This window comes from Dichomitus squalens (genome assembly GCF_000275845.1).
Source record: "Dichomitus squalens LYAD-421 SS1 unplaced genomic scaffold DICSQscaffold_24, whole genome shotgun sequence".
Classification (NCBI taxonomy): domain Eukaryota; kingdom Fungi; phylum Basidiomycota; class Agaricomycetes; order Polyporales; family Polyporaceae; genus Dichomitus; species Dichomitus squalens.
Genome location: NW_006766906.1, coordinates 307,840 through 325,385, shown reverse-complemented (window position 1 = coordinate 325,385; position 17,546 = coordinate 307,840). Strand labels below are relative to the sequence as shown.

The following is a 17,546-nucleotide window of genomic DNA, read 5'->3' as shown; positions in this document are numbered from 1 at the left end:
AAATGCTGCGTTGCGCGTCGATAACCGAGGACACCAACGACACGCCAAGCCCGGTTGAATCGGAGCGAAAGCGCGATCAGATTCCCCGGGCTGATAAACCATGTTCGAACGTGCGCAGAGCACGTCCAGTTTGAGCTGTACATTTCCTTCATTGTCTTCAGGTTCGTATCTAACACGAACGTTATCCATACAACAGGACGCGACAAACGTACGATGTCCAAAGATTAAGCTGCCGGCTGCGCAGAGTGTATGGCCGACATCCGAATATACTGCTGCAGTCAGGAAAGTCACGAACGGAGACTGAGAAAACAAGATAATACAACTCTACTAGGTACCACCGAGCGGGCGACTTGTTTACGGAGGAATGTGGGTTTCGCATGATGAGGTCGAATAGCCGCAGTAGGGAACCGCGACGACAGCGGCCTATTAGCACTTGATGAAGTTGCCGACGATGAGCGTTGGAATCCCGTACGGATCTCGGCGAATAGTGAACGAGAAGCAGCAGCTGATGAAGCCCTCCTCGTTCGGCGGCTGCTCCTTCCCCCGCGCAGGCGTCGTGGCCCCGGATGACGGCAGCAGCGGCTTGTACCGGAGCACGCACGACGTGAGCACGGCTTTCTGCGTGGAGTCGAACGCCACGTTCCCGTATTTCTGGCACCCGCGAGCGCGCTGCCGTCAGGCCCTCGGATGAAAACGGGCAGCGAGGCAGCGGACGCACCTCCCAATAGTTCACCGCCGAGTCTTCCGCCATGAGTTCGTATATGCATAGCCGGCCCTGCGGCACGGATTGTGGTCTCAGCGGCTCGCCCGAGAACGCGGAAGGAGCTTGGGGACTTACATCGCGCAGCATGTACCCGTCCACTCCGACGAGTTCGGCGAACTCGCGGTTCGCTTTGTATATCTCGCCCGTGCGCCGCCATAGACATGCTGGGATGGCCATCGCGGAAAACACGCGGTCATAATCGAGGAGCAGGCGCTCGAAAGCTTCTTCGATGAAAACTAGGTCCTGCTGGGATGTCAGCAGACACGCCCGTCGCGATCGCAATTAGCATACGCACGATGTCTGTCAACGACTCCGACTGTGCGATGGACTGAGTTCCCGGATAGAATCAATTTTACTACACCCCACGAACATCTGTTGGGCTCTCACCCTGAACTTTGGGCGAAGCACAGAGAGTGGATGCAGGATCTTCTGCTTTGACTCCTGTGACACGCTGCAGAATCGCACACTTATAAGCACACCCGACCATCAAGCGTACGCATCAGCGGGAAGGGCACGCACTTCCTGTCCATCCAACGCGACAGCCGAGCGTAGCCCTTGACGTAGTTGTACGGCTTGAGCAGACCGGCCTCGTACTTGCTCCGGATGACCATGTTCAGGCGCTCATTACGCGAACCCGAAGCTTGATCTGCAGCCGTGAGGAAGAACCGCTCAGTCTTCGTCGCGGCAGGCAGCACGACCGGAGCAGGCTCCTCCGGTTTGTCGCGTTCTCGATCTGGGCTCGCAGGCTGAGGCTCTCCAGCGGGCACCGGCGCGGATGCCGTGACTGGGATGTTTGCGGGCTGAGAGATGTATGGGTTGTCAACACCAAGCGCGACGGGGTTGGCGTATGTCGGACTAGACATGAGCTGGGGGGCGACTGCGGGCGGTTGGCTGAAGAATGTCCCGTCGTCTAATGACTCGAGGAAATCCCTGTCCAAGATCGGGTACGTCAGCACCGCTTTAGACAGGCTTGGATGGACAATGCACATGCTTTTCGTGTCCACGACAGCGCGATGACGCTTGGACGGAATGCAATCTCAGGTGATACAAAGCAAGTTGGATCTAAGGTAAAGACCAACCACGCTGATGTAAAGGTTATCAAGTATATTCGCGGGTCGAAGTTTGACCACTGCTCCTTTCGAGGCTGCAAAGGGTGTGCTCTCTGCGAAACGACCCTGGCGTCATGAGCTCTTCGATTAGAGGAAGAATGCATTGGCCATCGTACAGGTATGCACGGTCGTCAAAATCGAATTACGAGTGAAGGATCGCGTAAGACCGAGAACATGGATCGGCGATATGAAGACACGTCTTGCAATGCAGGGGATGCGAACCGTGAAAGATAGCACGGCAGATGAACGAGGCTCATGGTGACTATACCACAACTGATTGAATCCCCAAACTAACACACGCTCGGATAGCATGGTGCACGCGATGTGCAGGTGCAGGAGTAGCATGTAGGATGTATATCCTGCCTCCTAACCAGGACATACGAAGAGGGAAAGAAATCAACTGTCAGGTGGAAAGTACTCACGAGAGTACAGAGAACTCGTTACTCAGATTCTCTGGGGTATACGACCATGCACCAACCATGCCCATGCCTATCCCCGGCCATGTTGTGTTCATCGATACCGATGGTGAGCCGTATTGTCCCGCTGTAGATGTCGTGCGCGGAAACACTCGAAGGGTCAGAGTTTCAACGGGAGGACGTGGTGGAGCGGAGTATACTCGCCAGGAGGTGCTCTTGCGACGTCTATCGGAGGATTGCTGATGGAAGTCGAGCCTGTGGACGCCGATGCCTTCTCCCTAGCCGCTGTTCGCCGTTCGTCGTGACAGAGGTGCCCAATCTCGCGTTTGATGCTACGCTCACCGTTGAGCTCAAGAGAACTACGTGCAGGAAAGAACAGGAAGGGCTCGCACCATCGCTGACAGGGGCGGCCTTCATCGCAGGTCATATGGCTCCGGCGACAGTACAGGCAGGCATGGTTGACCTTTCTCCGTTTTGTTCCCTTTTTCTTCTTGCCGGACCCATCATTGTCGGTGTCGTGCTCGCCAGACGTGCTGTTTCCCATTTGATCTGCTGCATTCTGAGCGTCGGACGCGTGCGTAGAGTCGCCTGGAGCGGTACCAGAGGCAAGCGGTAAATCGGCTTGGGCCGGGACGGTCGCAAAGCTAGCCATCCTCCTCCTGTCGGGCGCGGTCGGGGAGTAAGAAACAACTTCTCCAGCGTACCTCTCCGCTCTGCTATGTCATTTTGTGTGACTGCAAAACATACTAGCATACTGAGAAAAGATTAGCATCTGCCCCATGGCTGAGTTGGTTACAGCGTCCGACTGTTAGGTCATCGGAAGGTCGTGAGTTCGAGCCTCACTGGGGCAGTAGCTTTTGGTAGTTTACTATTGTTTTCGACACGACCCTGACTTCCACAACACCGCAAGGCCTATGATGTGCCTCACGACATACGCAACATGACCTACGTGGTGCGCGGCTCATGACGTCGACTCTCTGTGTATTGCTACCGAACGTTTAGCCAGTTTCTCGCAGCTATGTCGATGATTCGGCGGCTTCTGGCTGCCTCTAGCTGCATATTATACTAGTAAGTACTCTGCGGTGCTTCCGTTTTGTCTGAGTATTGTCCTGCACAACTTGCTGCCATGGCCCCCACTGTTACAAGTCTTACCGAAGGTCCGCTGCACGATTACCCGGGTCCCCCTCCAGCTCCCCATCGACGCTAAAAGTCCTCGCATTTTGGTCTACCTCGTATTTCAGATCATTGTCAGCCTCCACGAGCAATCTTTCTCCGTGGGGCCGATTGGTTGGGCGGCATCGCAGATCCCAATCTCATCTACCGCAAGACAGGTCTGGAGTGCGTTAGAACATCTCTATGGGATCTACGTGACCTTTTTTAGGTCCACGTTGTATCGCTGATGTTCTCATCGAAGCGGCATCTCAACCTTGTCGCTGATGCCGAGTCCAACGAGGAGACTACCAAGCTTCGGGATGACGATCCAGTGGAGTAAGTCATACGACTTCCCATCCTGATCTGACGCTCCTTTGTCATGCTGATTCTGCTGATCCAGAATAATCGCCATACGTATACTCGCACGGAAGAGCTGTTCACTCGGCCTGTGGCTGCCACCAAATTCAAAAGTGAGACCAGCATCGTGCTTGTAATTCTGGGCTAGCAGCGACCTGATGCAGTACGTCATAAACTCTCACTGCTGACGCGGACTCTGTGCCTTCGACTGACGTCGATCATGTCATTTACTGGGGTAGCACGATTGCAGTCTATGATTCGCCTGAGGGATCGCAAAACTGCAGGCCTACCATTCATAACATGCATTCGCCCCCGACACATGTGGAAGGCAGCACCTTTTAAACTGTGGCCATCTCCGAGGACGCATTTGCCTGCATTTTACAAGACAATGCACGGGTCAAAGAGTACCGCAACAACCCGGAAGCTCAACACAAGCCTCTGCTCCCTCCCGCAGGCGTCGAAACAATGTATCTGTTCCACATCCCTACAAGTCCGATACGGTGGCTATACTCTCGGCATCTTTCCGTAAGTTGCTTGCCGTCTCGGATCACTACTCTTTTGCAAGCGGGATTGATCGCGAATTGCTCTGCTTTCGCCTTCAGTCCTTTCACAGCGTACAAATCTTGTTCCGCGACAGTCATCTCTACATTCTCGGCCGTATGCAATCCACATATGTTCTCTGCCAATACTGGTTTTCTCCAGACATACTTATACACTGCGTCGATGACACCGTCGACCACGGTGAGCCCCTAGCCCAGTATGAAAGTCCGCCTCTCCCGGATCCGAACATCCTGTGGGGATCCTGTGACCGTGAGGAAGTCTATCTCGACCTATCGTCTCTTGCATCAATTCTTGCGGTCCGTGAGTGGTTTCCTGCAGGCCGTCACGTCCGCTTCCCCCTCCAAGGTCAGGCATCTGCGATTGTACCCCTGGTGCCTGAGACGCACCTACGTGATGAAGCAGACTTCCACCCGAGGTGGCTCGGGCGTGACCAGGCGTTGATGTTCTACCAAGACGACGACCTTGAAATTCCGAGGCGTTTAGTGCGCCTATCGTTCTCGAACTCTGACGACTCAAAGAACCCTTCGTCTGGAAGCGGCGCCAACCCGTCGAGCATTGTCTGCAGAGAAGCTCTGAGTTGGCTCCCTCCGCTAGAGGAGTGTCAGCTTGGGTCCATGTTGCGTCCGGATGTCCTGACCGTTGACGAGGAATCTGGGCGCATATGCTTCATGCTTCTCGACGGGAAGGGAGTCATCCTATCCAGGAGCTCGGACTAGGGTCTTGGTGTGGGCAGTTTCTCTTACGTATGTCATGCCTCCTCTGTCATCCTCCGCAAGCCCGTTGTGCATAGATTGCAACATCATCATTATACACATCCCTGCGCTCGGTATCAGAACAGTGTGTTGTTAGTACTTCGACTTTCCTTCGATCTTCCTATGCATCTCCGCAGCCAAGTTTCTCCCCGTTTGCTCGCTGGGATGGAGCTCGTCCCACCACATGTATGAGTCTCGCTCATCTGGAGTACAATCACCGCTACATTCAGAGTCGGTCAGTCTCCTTTCATCATTTCCGAGGACTAGAGAGTACTTACATCCCGCACTGCCTCCAGTCATCTGGGTCAGGACACTGATGACACTGTCCCGTCACGTTCGCCGGGACACTCCCGTTGAAGTACCTTGCCGGGTGATTGTACATCTCTTCGAAGAACCCGTACGTGTCGAACCATTGTACGCTCCCGCCTCCGCCCCACTCCGTATCCAGTGTACGCACTCCGTCTCGGAGAATCCGGTTCAGGCTGTGCACGAGGTTAAAGATCGTCCGATGCCATACAGTTCCGTTGTGCGGTGGGGACGGGTAGTAGATTGTCGGGTCGGACGAGTCCGAATAGAGCCGCGTAAGCTGCAGCGGGACGAGCGAGTTCACGATGAACTGACGTGCCCCGAGCGCGTGCAACTGGCGGAGTGTGTCGAGCTGGCAGTCTGCGACATTGGGTAGGGAGACATTCGTGCCCTGGTCGTTTGTGACGAAGCTGTTCACCCCGACATCGTTCGTGCCCACGAATATGATGACGATGAACGAGGCGGGATCAAGAAGGAGCTTCTGGTGACTGGTGCCGTTGCGCACGACGTGGTCTTGGACGAACCACGCTTGCTGACCAGAGGAGACGTCGGGAATGTCGGAAAGCGGGGTGAGCTTGTTGGAGCAGACTGCGCCGCCGACGGCATAGTTCCAGATCGTGTAGTTCCCGTACAAACCCAAGTAGAAGGGCCACTGAAAGCCGCCGTCAGCAGCTGTGTCTGCCTCAACTGTGGGTCAGCGACTGTATATCGGGCCGAAGGAGCTCATGATCTTACTGGCGGGTACACTTCCTTGTAATCTTTTCCAGGATATGTTCCATTTGCGATGCTATGTGCACGTGACTGATCTATCCGTCGTTGAGTAGGCATGTAACCGCGGATCAATGAGGGCCCATGCCTGTGTACGAATCACCAAACAGAACGATGTCAGTAATTCGCGCAGTGACGACCTTCAGAGCGACAACGCCAACGAAGGCTATCAGCCAAGCGGAGCGACCCAGAGACATTGTCATAGACACAGCTCGCCTCAATGATTCGAATGAGATTAGAACTTATACTCTTCCCCCACCTCGGACCGCTGGGTGAGCGGCGGTACGGGTCCGCGCATGGGGGAACCCGGTGCCGACCGGCAAAAACCTCATGACCCCATATAACGAGTAGAAGGTGATCTTCCTTGTGGTAAGGAAGCTGTATTAGATGTCAGGGTAGAAAACATACTTGTGACCACGTCTGTTTGCAAGTAGATCACTCTGTGAGATCACGCGGAAGTGGGTCAGGTATAGTCGTGGCACTGGTCGCGACGATGTGGGCAAAGCCGTGCATCAGGCGGGGTCATGTACCCACACTGCTCTCTCTGATGACAGCAGAAGTCGGTGTTCTGGCAGTGTCAGCTGATGAAGGACATGCTGTCCCATCGATCAACTTCTATTTCTATGTACAACAGGGAGATACGTACCTAGATTCATCATGCTGTCGTAGGGATGGTCCGACCATGGGGTGGTGGTACAGGGATCAGCAAGGGCGAACGGGTTTGAGCGAAAATGACCTCAGCTGATTGAACGGGCCGGCACTTGCAAAGCGAGCAGACAATGTAATACCAGAGCGTTGAGTCTCTCACGGAGCAAACTTTGCTTTCGCGACGCAGTAATAGTGAGTGCAGAGAATCCTCTGACATACAGAACCGCAACCAATATGAGAGAAAGCTGTAGCAGGAGATGAGATCACTTTACTTCAAGACACAGATGCAGAGTCGCCACGGCAATCACACACCCGGGCCGGCACCATTCCAATCGAGGCTGTAGGCGCCGAGGCTAGTAGCATGCCGATGGTTTGAAGCCGATTATGAGAGCACACGTCGGAAGGTCAACAGCAGCCGGCAGTCTTCGCTTTCGAACGATGATGTCTGTCCGAGCTATGTGCAGGCCGCTGTGATGCCAGACCGGCGGTTTGCGACTCAACATCACTGGTTTCTCGTAGAATGCGCTAAGGGGTGACAAGAGACGGTTTGAGTACGTATTCCAAGGCAGCCCCCTGCACCTTCTCGCCTTTGGATGAACTACCGTCTTGGAGACCATCCGGCTGCGGGTGGGTGTCTGAGATCAATGAAACATCTACCACTCGCCCATGACGCTGCTCGGCGTTGATTGTGCTGGATGTTGTGTTTCCATGTGTTTTGTTGGACGATGCGAAGCGGACTGTACTGATGACCGGTCCCTGCGATGAGTCCGTCGGTTTGTTCCACAGTGACTCTCCTAGTACGACGATAAGTAGTGTGGGGTAGATGCCCTGCAGCGTCCTGCGTAAGCTATTGGCATGAAGTCGACGAATATCAAACGTACGACAAGCTGCACTGCGGAATATCCTGAGACGCAATCGACCATCCTACCTAGTGTTTCGTTTCCTCCGGTAACTAGTGAAGTGACAAGGAGATCGGTGACCTAGGTAGAAGCGTTGAGGATTGGCCACGTTGAGTCATCAACATACATACCAGCATGATGGCATACAATGTTCCGGACTCCACCATAAGTACGAATAGAGTGAATATCTTGTTTTCCCTTCGCCTTTGATATTCATTCGTCAGTGCCTCCCGAAGCTGCCTACATCAGATTCAGTATATCACCAAATACAATCATCATCGCAGACTCACCATCCTTTCCATAGCACGAGGATCATGACTGAGATGTTTGTCGTGATTGATAACACAGGGGCAGCGACGTCCGTGACTTTACAAAGCTTGCTATAATTCGTAGTGGACACACCAGATTGGCAACGGGAGGCATGCGCCAGCATGTTGCCTGCACGCTCACTGAGCAGATGTCACAGATGACCACACTAGACTTACCAATCATGAGCGTCCACCAGAACAATGGCAACAGCACTACGATTCTCTGGTCATGCCATATAGCGGATGCGCGCCAGATCACAAGGATGTCACCAGCCACCATCTAGGAGAGTCGATTGATGTGCCACTCCTTTTTCTCTCCTCAACAGACGCTTACCTGAGACTGGAAGAGTATACCGGTCACTCTCGTCTCGCGTGCAATGAGGTCATAGAAGCGATTGAAGAGCGCATCGGTAGTTAGCGTACCGGGCGATAGAAGGAGGTCAACGAGGCCGATGAGCTGTGCGACTTCTAATGCCCAAAGCGCGCTGCTCAGACAAAATACGAGGTAGAGCACACCGAGGATCAAGGCATTGTACGGGTTCCTTAATCCTCTATGCCTGCGCGAATGTATGCACCTTAGCTGCGTTCATCAGTCCCAGAATGCAGGTGTGATACTCACCATAACCCTCGGGTAGCAACACTCAAGATCGCGACGTAGATTCCTTAGGAAGATCAAGTTTTGCACATGAAGAAAGAACGGGGACATACCATAGAGAACAGTAGCTACCAACACAGGGACAATCCTGTAGAGGAACGCGAGGCCAGCCCGGTGCATTCCCGCTTCGTCGAGGGCCATGACTTAGTGTTGTACGTCTCGTCAGGAAGGGAGATTTAGCCTCCCAACGGTGCGGTATACACAGTATTTGAGCCCAACAATCTGCTACGGCCGGAAGATCATCAGTAGACAGGTTCATGTTCATGAGAGAAAGAAGTGGAAGCGCGTGCCTTGGAGCTTCGTGAGCACAAGGTGGCTTAGGGCTCTGGAAGCTTGGTCCTGCTAATGCACTCCATGTCTCCTGACGATTGATGCCATATGTTGTGAGACGGTTCGACCAAGTATGCTCTAGACTGACACATACGTGAGAAAATTTCATGCTCTATCACAAGGCGTCTCGCGGGAGCAATGCCTACATTGACGTCGTGGGTCTGAGGATGGATCATCATAGAAGATACAGTACCTTCGTGCTGCATCCACCTATGAAAATGGGAAAGAGAGGCGTGATGGCGTGGATGGCATACAAACTCCAGCCAGAGGCGAACTTCTGTCGACGCATCTTGAATGTTGATCGGCAAGCGATGGCTTATGACCGTCCTTTCACGGATAATGTCGTATCCTAAGACTTCAACCTTGTGGAAGGATAAAATACCGAAGAGTAGTCTCCGCCGAGTCGCCGACATGCCGCCAACTCGTCCAGTAACCCTTCGAGCTCATAAGGTGTTGAGTCAGAATAGGCGCTCACCAGGACCCTGCGGATGTGCAATGCGGTGGCCCGGCCAACGCCGTGGCCGAACGGTAACTATATGCGGACACTGTGGCAACTCGAGTTGTATAGTTCATATGGTGCGCAATATGATACGGTCCATCTCTGCAGAGCACGGTACTCATCAATGTTACGAATACAAGCAGTGACATATGATGCACATTGCGAGGCAAGAGGCCATACATGCCTTCCGTAAAGCGTCAGTCAGCCCATTACATCGCCCCCTTCCTACCCATCAGCCTCATCGCCCCGCTCCGTGCTCATTCCCCGCTCCTCTCCAACCCCCCTAGCCGTATCCGAGTCCTGCATGCCAGGAAGGGCGTCATCGTCAGTCCAGAGGACGACGCCTTCGCTGGTTCCAGCCTTGGTCCCAATGTCCTGCTTGTCGGCTTGGCCACTCGCTCCTGAAACCCGATGCTCTCTCCCTTGCGCGGTCTCAAGCGATGCAGAAGGTGTAATCGGCAGCATCTCGGTGACGACATTGATGCGCAAGAAGTAGTGAGAGGGCGCTGCCCAGTCCAGGCCGAGCATGACCTTGACCGTCACGGCAGCGAGGGTGGAGGTAGCTGTCCTTGTACCGAGAGACGGCTGCCACCGCGCACAATCCCGCCAATCGGTGAACTCAGCTTCAGCCGTGATCTCGTTGTCCGAGTCAGGAGTGGGCCGCGATATCGTTGCACGCGCCTTGATCATCATCCACCATCCGTCGTCCTCCAGGACGTGCTCGTACTTGATAACGATCGTTTGGGCGTCGCTGGAAAGCGTGAGCCGGTGAAGGGTCGGGTGGTCCTCATCGGGACTCCGGAGTTCAACCGCATACCCTTGCGTGTGTAGGGTGTCGCGAGTCATCCTCTGCAGGGATAGATTGATTGTCGCGTGTGGCTGACGGCGAGCGAAGTCCGACTGTGTGCTGGCACGCTCCGGGTGGGAGATATAGACTGTCTTGAGCGTCATGTGCTCTCGGCAACGCTCGATGGTTGCCAGCGACAGCGGGAAGAGATGGGCATACGTGTAATAGATTTCCTCCGGGCCCATCGGGTTGATGCGCACACATCCACAGTACAGGTATTCAACATCGGACTCGGAGGGAGGGATGTAGCAGACACGCCCGAGAAGAGAACCAGGGTGCTGAATGTGCTCACACCCGAGGATAACCAGATACCACTGGGATTGCGGGATCGCAGTGGGGTACCAAACCGCGCCCGGAGGGAGAGTGTGAGCAAATGGTATAACCGGGAGCTGTGTGTGAATGCCGTGGGGGGTAGAGGTGTATTGAGCGGCAGGAGGATAGGGGAGCCGGAGACGGCGGATGACATCGCCGTGAGACACGGCCCTGATCTCGCCACCATTGACTAGTATATCAAGGCGCGAGGCAAAGAGAGACCTCTCTGAGGTGTTGCCATACGTCCCAGAAACAGCGCTGGCACCAGCACCAAACGGCGGACACTGTGCGAGGTCGTGGCCCACACCAATCTCCATATAGACGTCTTTGAACGCGAAAAGACTCTGGTCAGGCACTCGTCGCAGGATCTCCTCCTGCAGCCGGCGAAAGGCGCGCTCGCCCTCACCGTACAGCGTCGGTATGTTGATGTCGAATATACCGAGCAGCGAATACGCCTGATCCTCCACTCGCGTTGTTTCTCGTTTCGCCGCCCACGAGAGTCGCTGGGCAACGCTGAACTCTTCAAGTGGCTCCAATTGGAGCAGAGCTTCCCGAGGGACAGTCGTGACCTCCTCGACGATATCGACAAGCGTGAGCTTGGTCCCGATGACCTCCCAGTTGTTCGACAGGAACTTCATTCTCGGGGGCGCGATCAGCTCCTGGAGCGTCCATCCGCGCGTGAACCATCGGCTCGAACGAAATTCGGACCCTGGTGAGTGAGGGTCCTTGCCCGGAGGGACATCGGCGAGGTAGGCATAGCATTCGTCCGCAATACCATACCAGAGATACATCGAGTTGATCGATTCGGAGAGCTCGGAGCTGCTCGTTTTGTCGATACAGCATGAGTCGATCCAGAGGTATCTGTATCCGGCCTCGCGTGCTACTCTGCACGCCTCTCGGACCTTCTGTGAGAGGTCGGGATCATCCCAGACGGAGCCTCGAGGGGCTGGAGGGTCGTCTAGTTGAGATCGATGAAGGGATAGCGTTCGTGCGGATTCGACAAGAGGATCCGGGAAAGAAGTGGGCTCCGGCTCTGTCAGGAGTGACGCCTTGGCACCAGGCCAGTGGCCCGCCAGGTGAATACAGAAGTGCAGGGCGCGTGCAAAGGCGAGAAGAAGGAATTGCCAGACTCGCTTGAGGGAGTCCCGCAGACGACGGGGCGCGGAGGTAGAGGTCGCATTGTGGCCGTTCGCCGAGATACCCTCCTCCATCAAGATGATGCGATCAGCGAGCAGTGCAGTGCGCTCGCTCGGGGGCGAGATCGATTCAGGACGAGCGAAGGAGGTGGCAGATGCCGACAAGGATCTAGATAGAGGGTGCGGATGATGCAGACTCGCGGTAGGCGATACAGTGTCTTGTTGCGCTGTGGAGGAGAAGGAGGGAGCGGCGGCTGAGGACAATGCGGAGGACGATGCGGAGGACACAGGCGGGGACGAAGCCAGGGACGAAGCCGAGGAGCGGGAGCAAGGACGGGAGATAGAACCAGAGTATCGCTCTTGAATTCGTGTCAATTCGTGATACGTCTGCTCTCCTCTCCGACTCCAAGTGTGTGACAGGATCGCATACCGTGTGGCTTTGGGATCCGCCTCAACAAACTGTCCAGTGGCTGTATTCAAAAAGCGCATGATTTTTTCGCCATCCTATGAGAAGACCTCGGCATATGATCGTCAGCTGGGCGAAGAAATGCGTAGTGATTATATACACACCAATGGCTGAAAACTCGTTTGTTACGACCGCCAAGGTGATCGCAGCTGCGAGGAATCTGGGAAATGCTGCTGTTTACTGTGAGACTAAACGAGTATTAGAGGAGTGTTAGAATATCTCTAGGGGACGTCAGAGGTTCTCGTGGTCCATGCTCAGGCCTCAGGCCTTCAGGTCCCACGCAGATGCCAAGAATCCACGTGTTACGCCGCCTTTGGCGCTGCTGTACCGTGAGCACAACAGGCGCACGCTCGCGAGGAATTCAAGCTATGTAAACATGTATTGGGATACGCCCGGCGTAGTGTATTCAAAATCCTACATACTAGGAGCGTAGTACCCGACCTAGGCATGCACCATCTCGCTTATAATCTCCGCGAACTTCCTGCAGTAGTGTCAGCAGCGAGATACAGGCACCGCAATGGTACGCAATATACTTGTCTTCCTGCGGGAGCAAGAGCGACAAGAGCGACCTCGTCCCCAAGTTTCACATCACCCACACAACGTTACCTTGCGGGTGTTACGAACAGGGCGGCGCGCGATACGCACGCACAGTGCCATGATTGTCCACATACCTGTCAATCCGAGAACGCAACGGGCCAATGAACGGCTGCGGACAAATGGACTCGATCGCTTGCCTGCTCGTATTTTCTCCGTCCGCGGTTTCGATCGGAAAGTATGCTGCTCATTGCATCTACGGTATATGGAGCGCATAGACAGCATGATGCGAGAGCCAGAGGGGGGGAATAATGACAAAATAAAGTACGAAACATACCAAATTCCGAAGGATGTCGTCTGGCACGCGACACACTGCGCGCACGCACCGCAAGCGGAGGCCCACTCAGCATCTACACGGCCTGTATAATACGCTGCTCCGCTCGCTGGCGTTTGAAACTGTGAGCAGTGCATAACATAACAGCAGGTACGTACGTGCTTGATCCTGTGATTGCACTTCTTGTACCCTGCGTGTATTGCGTCGTTCTTGTGAGCGTCATCACACGTAACCCCGGCCCGACATACATGATGGTTATGGAACAATTTGTGTATTGTGCAAGAACTGACGGAGCAATACTAGCATGTGTGATGTCGGGGTAGGTGAAGGCAGTGGGGGTGAGAGCCGCTAAAGACAAGGATAGTCTCGAAGCCAGGAAGCAGTGGGTCTTGGAAGAATCAGTGAGGCAGCATATCGGTGTCCACTAGCGTAGGGCAGGAGAGCAGAGCTAATATATAGTGCGAACAGACCGGCGCAAACGCGTCACATGATGACTGGAACCATATCACGTTATCTCCTGTCGCGGCGGCGTGGGCCTGGCCCTCGGACGCAATTCGGACGTGCGTTGTATCCCCAGCATCTCCTCCTGCGCTGCTCATGCTCGCATTGTCTCGCATATGTACTCGACTCGGATGCGCTCACCTCGCGAAACGTCCAGCCGACACCACCTCTTCGACCCACCTGCTCTGTTGCAACGCACCGTCCTACCTCTTCTGCCTTCTCGTCGCGCTCGCCGCTACTGGCTATACTTACCCGTCTGGATGCAGCATCAGCGACTCACCCCACGACCGGTCACAAGATCCTCCGGGACACGGTCCATCACCAAGTGATGGAGGGAAGATTCCGATTGGGTGAGTCTTCTCTGGTTTGCTCCTTTGCCCTCGTGCAGGCTTTCATGGCCCCCACTCGAGGACGTGCGAAGCCGATGAGCGCACTTTTGCGGCGTAATTGGCCGGGCAATGGAGCAGTAGACTCGAGTGGGCAACCGAAGACGTCGGCTTACCCTTGGACTTGTGATCTGCCGCGAGGTCCACATCGAGCAGATGTCCCGTAGGATGATGAAGATGAAGTGCAACAATATGTCATAGACTATTCCGTACTAACAATATATTCGATATGAATGTGTCCATTTGCCGAGTTGCATCTGCGTGGCGTCGTCAATAGATCGCGCTCATCCTTTGGCTGGATATGTACGTTCGAACATGGGCAAGGATCAGTGGGCGATGGCCCCAACAAAGCATGGTCGCGACGCATCGCACTGCCGGAAATGTTCAAGGCAGCTGTCATCGTCTTTGCGGCACTGTCCGAACAGCAGAAACAAGAATGCATTCCACGATGCTGCTGAAGTATGGTACGTCATACCCAACAGGTGGTAACATACGCAGCGTGTATCCATCGAATGCCGTACTCATCGATGGTTCAAGCACAGGTAGATACAAGCGACGCCAGTCTGCGAGTCAAGAGTAGCTGACGGAAATGAAACATACGAATCAGAAATGAATCCCAAGAGAACTTGAACGTCCCGCAAAGCAAGTAGTCGTACGCGTTCATCAAGCCTCCGCAAAGCCGTCCGTCAGCCCCATACACAGCCCTCCCCCTCTCCATCAATCTCCTCGCCTGGCTCCATGTCCGCCCCGAGCTCCTCTCCAGAGCACCTACAGCGGACCCGTGGTGTCATCCGAGTGCTGCATGGGAAGAAGCGCGTCGTCAGGCTGAAGGACGCCGCCTGCGCTGGCCCCAGCCTCGGCCCCGATGTCCTGCTCGCCCGCGTCACCACCAGCTCCCGACCCCTCGGCCTGTGTTCCCTGCGCGAGCTCGAGCGACGTGCTGGATTCGACTGGTAGTGTCTCGGTGACGATATTGACGCGTAGGAAGTAATGGGACGGCGCTGCCCACTCCAGGCCGAGTTCCACGGTGAGCTTCTTCGTTGCGAGGATAAAGGCCATCTTCTCCGTGTTAAGCGACATGAACCACGAACTATAATCTGACCACCTCACAGAGCTAGGATTCGCCTCGATCTCCTCCGCCTCGCCAAGAGTGTCTCGCGACATCTTCGCATCGGCCTCAACCTCCAATTCCCGACCGTGATACTCCAGGGTATGCCGGTACTCGACGGTGATCGTGTGGTCGTCGCAGGAAAGCGTGAGCCAGTGAGTGCTTGGGTGGTCCTCGTATGGACGTCGGAGTTCCGCCGTGTACCCTTGGGCGCGTAGAGCATCGCGAGTCTTCCTCCGCAGCACTAGATTGATCGTCTTGTGTGGCTGATAGCGAGCGTCCTCAGGGTCTGACTGTGTGCTGGCACGCTCCGGGTAGGAGATATAGACCATTTTGAGCGCAATGTGCTTCCGACAGTGCTCGATGGTTGCCAACGACAAGGGGAAGAGATCGAGACGATGATCGCCGCGACTTGGCGCGGGTGAGACTACTACACATCCGGAACACAACAGATCGATGCCGGTCCCAGAGGGTGGGATATAGCAAACGCGACCTAGAAGAGAGCCGGGGCGGGATTTGTGCTCGCAGCCGAGGATGGCGAGGTACCACTGGGACCCGGGAATCTCGTTCAGATACTCGATGGTAGCAGACTGAGGAAAGTAGCAAGAGAGGGGAAGGAGGGGTATTTGTGTGCGGATACCCTGTGGACTTGGGGTGTACTCTATTGTCGACAGGCTGGAGAGCTGGAGCTGATCAAGTACAGCATGGGGAACAATATGGATATCCCTACTGTCCGCCCCGAAGGCGTTCATAGACGACGCAAGCAAGACATTCGGGGACCATTCTATGCATTCAAGCGTGTATTCCACCTCACATGCGATGGGCTGCTCAGACATGTCAGGACCTTGGTACACGTCTCGCCACGCAAAAAGGCTCTGGTCCGGGATACGCCGCAGGATCTCCTCTTGCAACCGGCGGAAGGCGCGCTCGCCCTCACCATAGAGCGTCGGCATATTAATGTCAAATATTCCGAAAAGCGAGTACGCCCGGTCTTCCACTCGTGTTGTTTCTCGTCGCGCTGCCCACGAGAGCCGTTCCGCCACGCTGAACACATCGAGTGGCTCTAGTCTGAGTAGAGCCTCCCAAGGAATCGTCGTGGTCTCATCAACAATGTCGACGAGGGTGAGTTTGGTCCCAATAATGTTCCAATCGTTCGAGAGGAACTTCACTTCAGAGGGTGCAATGAGCTCCTGGAGCGTCCATCCGCGTCTGAACCATCGGCTCGAACGAAATTTAGACTCCGGTGAGCGAGGGTCTTCGCCAGGAGGGACGTCGACGAGGTACGCGTAGCACTCTACGGAACGGCCATACCATTGATACATCGAATTGATCGACTCGGAAAGCTCGGAGCTGCTCGACTTGTCGATGCAACACGAGTCAATCCAGAGGTAATCGTACCCGGCCTCGCGTGCCACCCTGCATGCCTCCCGGATCTTCGATGAGAGCTCAGGATCGCCCCAGATGCAGCACGAGGGCGTCTTAGACCGGTCTCCTTCCGTTGCATGAGGCGGCGGATCGCGGGAAGGCTCTACGGGGGTGTGAGATGTTTTTCGGGAGTCGTCAAAGGTAGGACTGGAATCTTGTGGATCCGGGGATGGGAGTGGTTGGAGGTAGGCAGGGAAGAGAAGGACCAGAAGGACGAATTGCCAGACGGTATCCAAGCAGCGACTCAAGCGCGGCTGTTCAGTGTGCGTTGTCGTGGGATCGTCCTGGCGTTCGTTCTCAATATCCGCAGGACACAGGTGATGACTCGGAAGGGCAGCGCCATCGCTTGTGGACGACACTGAGGGAGTCGAGGGCCCGTGCACTCCTGGCGCACTTGAGGAATGCTCAACGGACGAGGGAAGCGGCGAGAAATCCGGTGGAGCCGGCGGTGCAGCAGTAGGAGGCGGGCTCTTAGTGCCATGCAGCAGACACCGCGCCTGTAGATTGTACCGCTTCTGGATCTCGCTCAGCTTCATGTACGACTGCTCGCCTTGGCTATCCCAAACATGCGACAAGATCGCATACTCCGTCTCCTTCGGATCTCGCTCGACGAACTCGCCAGTGCGTGTATTCAGAAAGCGCATAGTGCCTCCTCGAATTCGCTGAGGAGACCAATCGCAATCAGCGATGTGTGGGGGTAGTTGGAGCAACTACACGTACTGGTGGGTAGAGGGCGTGCTCGTCGAGGTGAGCAGCGGTGGCAGTCAAAGCGAGGTGTTTAAGCGACTAGGAGGGCTGTGAGCTCGGAGCAGGAGCGGGAGAAACCCTTTGAAGAGGATGGTCCTTGGATGTGGCAGGCTGACCTGACGAGCACAAGTGGGCAGGGGAGCTGTAGCTGCATGAAGAATGTCCCTGGCAGGACATGTGACATACATGTGCGCAGGTATCGTGCCGCTACCTCGTTGCCTGCTCAA

The 17,546-nt window shown here is 55.1% G+C and overlaps 4 protein-coding genes and 1 non-coding gene across 5 annotated transcripts; 1 reads left to right on the top strand and 4 right to left on the bottom strand.

Annotated features, from left to right (window-relative positions):
• Positions 1 to 137: 137 nt before the first annotated feature.
• On the bottom strand, positions 138 to 2,917 carry DICSQDRAFT_88737 (uncharacterized protein). The gene is made up of 9 exons (XM_007367329.1): positions 2,681 to 2,917; positions 2,552 to 2,620; positions 2,295 to 2,513; positions 1,283 to 1,693; positions 1,151 to 1,214; positions 1,059 to 1,091; positions 839 to 1,006; positions 719 to 775; positions 138 to 651 (listed from the first exon to the last, which is right to left on the bottom strand). The coding sequence occupies exons 1-9, from the start codon at positions 2,830 to 2,832 to the stop codon at positions 427 to 429; spliced, it is 1,398 nt and encodes a 465-aa protein (XP_007367391.1). The 5' UTR covers positions 2,833 to 2,917; the 3' UTR covers positions 138 to 426.
• Positions 2,918 to 3,061: 144 nt separating this feature from the next.
• DICSQDRAFT_t118 lies at positions 3,062 to 3,139 on the top strand. Its single transcript has one exon. It is a non-coding gene; the product is annotated as a tRNA-Asn (tRNA).
• Positions 3,140 to 5,203: 2,064 nt separating this feature from the next.
• DICSQDRAFT_171652 (uncharacterized protein) lies at positions 5,204 to 8,835 on the bottom strand (the record flags this gene model as incomplete). The annotated part of the gene is made up of 6 exons (XM_007367328.1): positions 5,204 to 5,330; positions 5,389 to 6,094; positions 8,217 to 8,319; positions 8,374 to 8,596; positions 8,659 to 8,701; positions 8,748 to 8,835. The coding sequence occupies 6 exons, from the start codon at positions 8,833 to 8,835 to the stop codon at positions 5,204 to 5,206; spliced, it is 1,290 nt and encodes a 429-aa protein (XP_007367390.1).
• A 741-nt stretch (positions 8,836 to 9,576) lies between these two features.
• Positions 9,577 to 12,522, bottom strand: DICSQDRAFT_138138 (HET-domain-containing protein). The gene is made up of 2 exons (XM_007367327.1): positions 12,389 to 12,522; positions 9,577 to 12,322 (listed from the first exon to the last, which is right to left on the bottom strand). The coding sequence occupies exon 2, from the start codon at positions 11,891 to 11,893 to the stop codon at positions 9,749 to 9,751; it is 2,145 nt and encodes a 714-aa protein (XP_007367389.1). The 5' UTR covers positions 11,894 to 12,322; positions 12,389 to 12,522; the 3' UTR covers positions 9,577 to 9,748.
• Positions 12,523 to 16,007: 3,485 nt separating this feature from the next.
• Positions 16,008 to 16,583, bottom strand: DICSQDRAFT_25553 (uncharacterized protein; the record flags this gene model as incomplete). Its single annotated transcript, XM_007367326.1, has 1 exon — positions 16,008 to 16,583. A coding segment is annotated over one exon (576 nt), but the record flags the coding sequence as incomplete, so codon positions are not given.
• Positions 16,584 to 17,546: the final 963 nt, after the last annotated feature.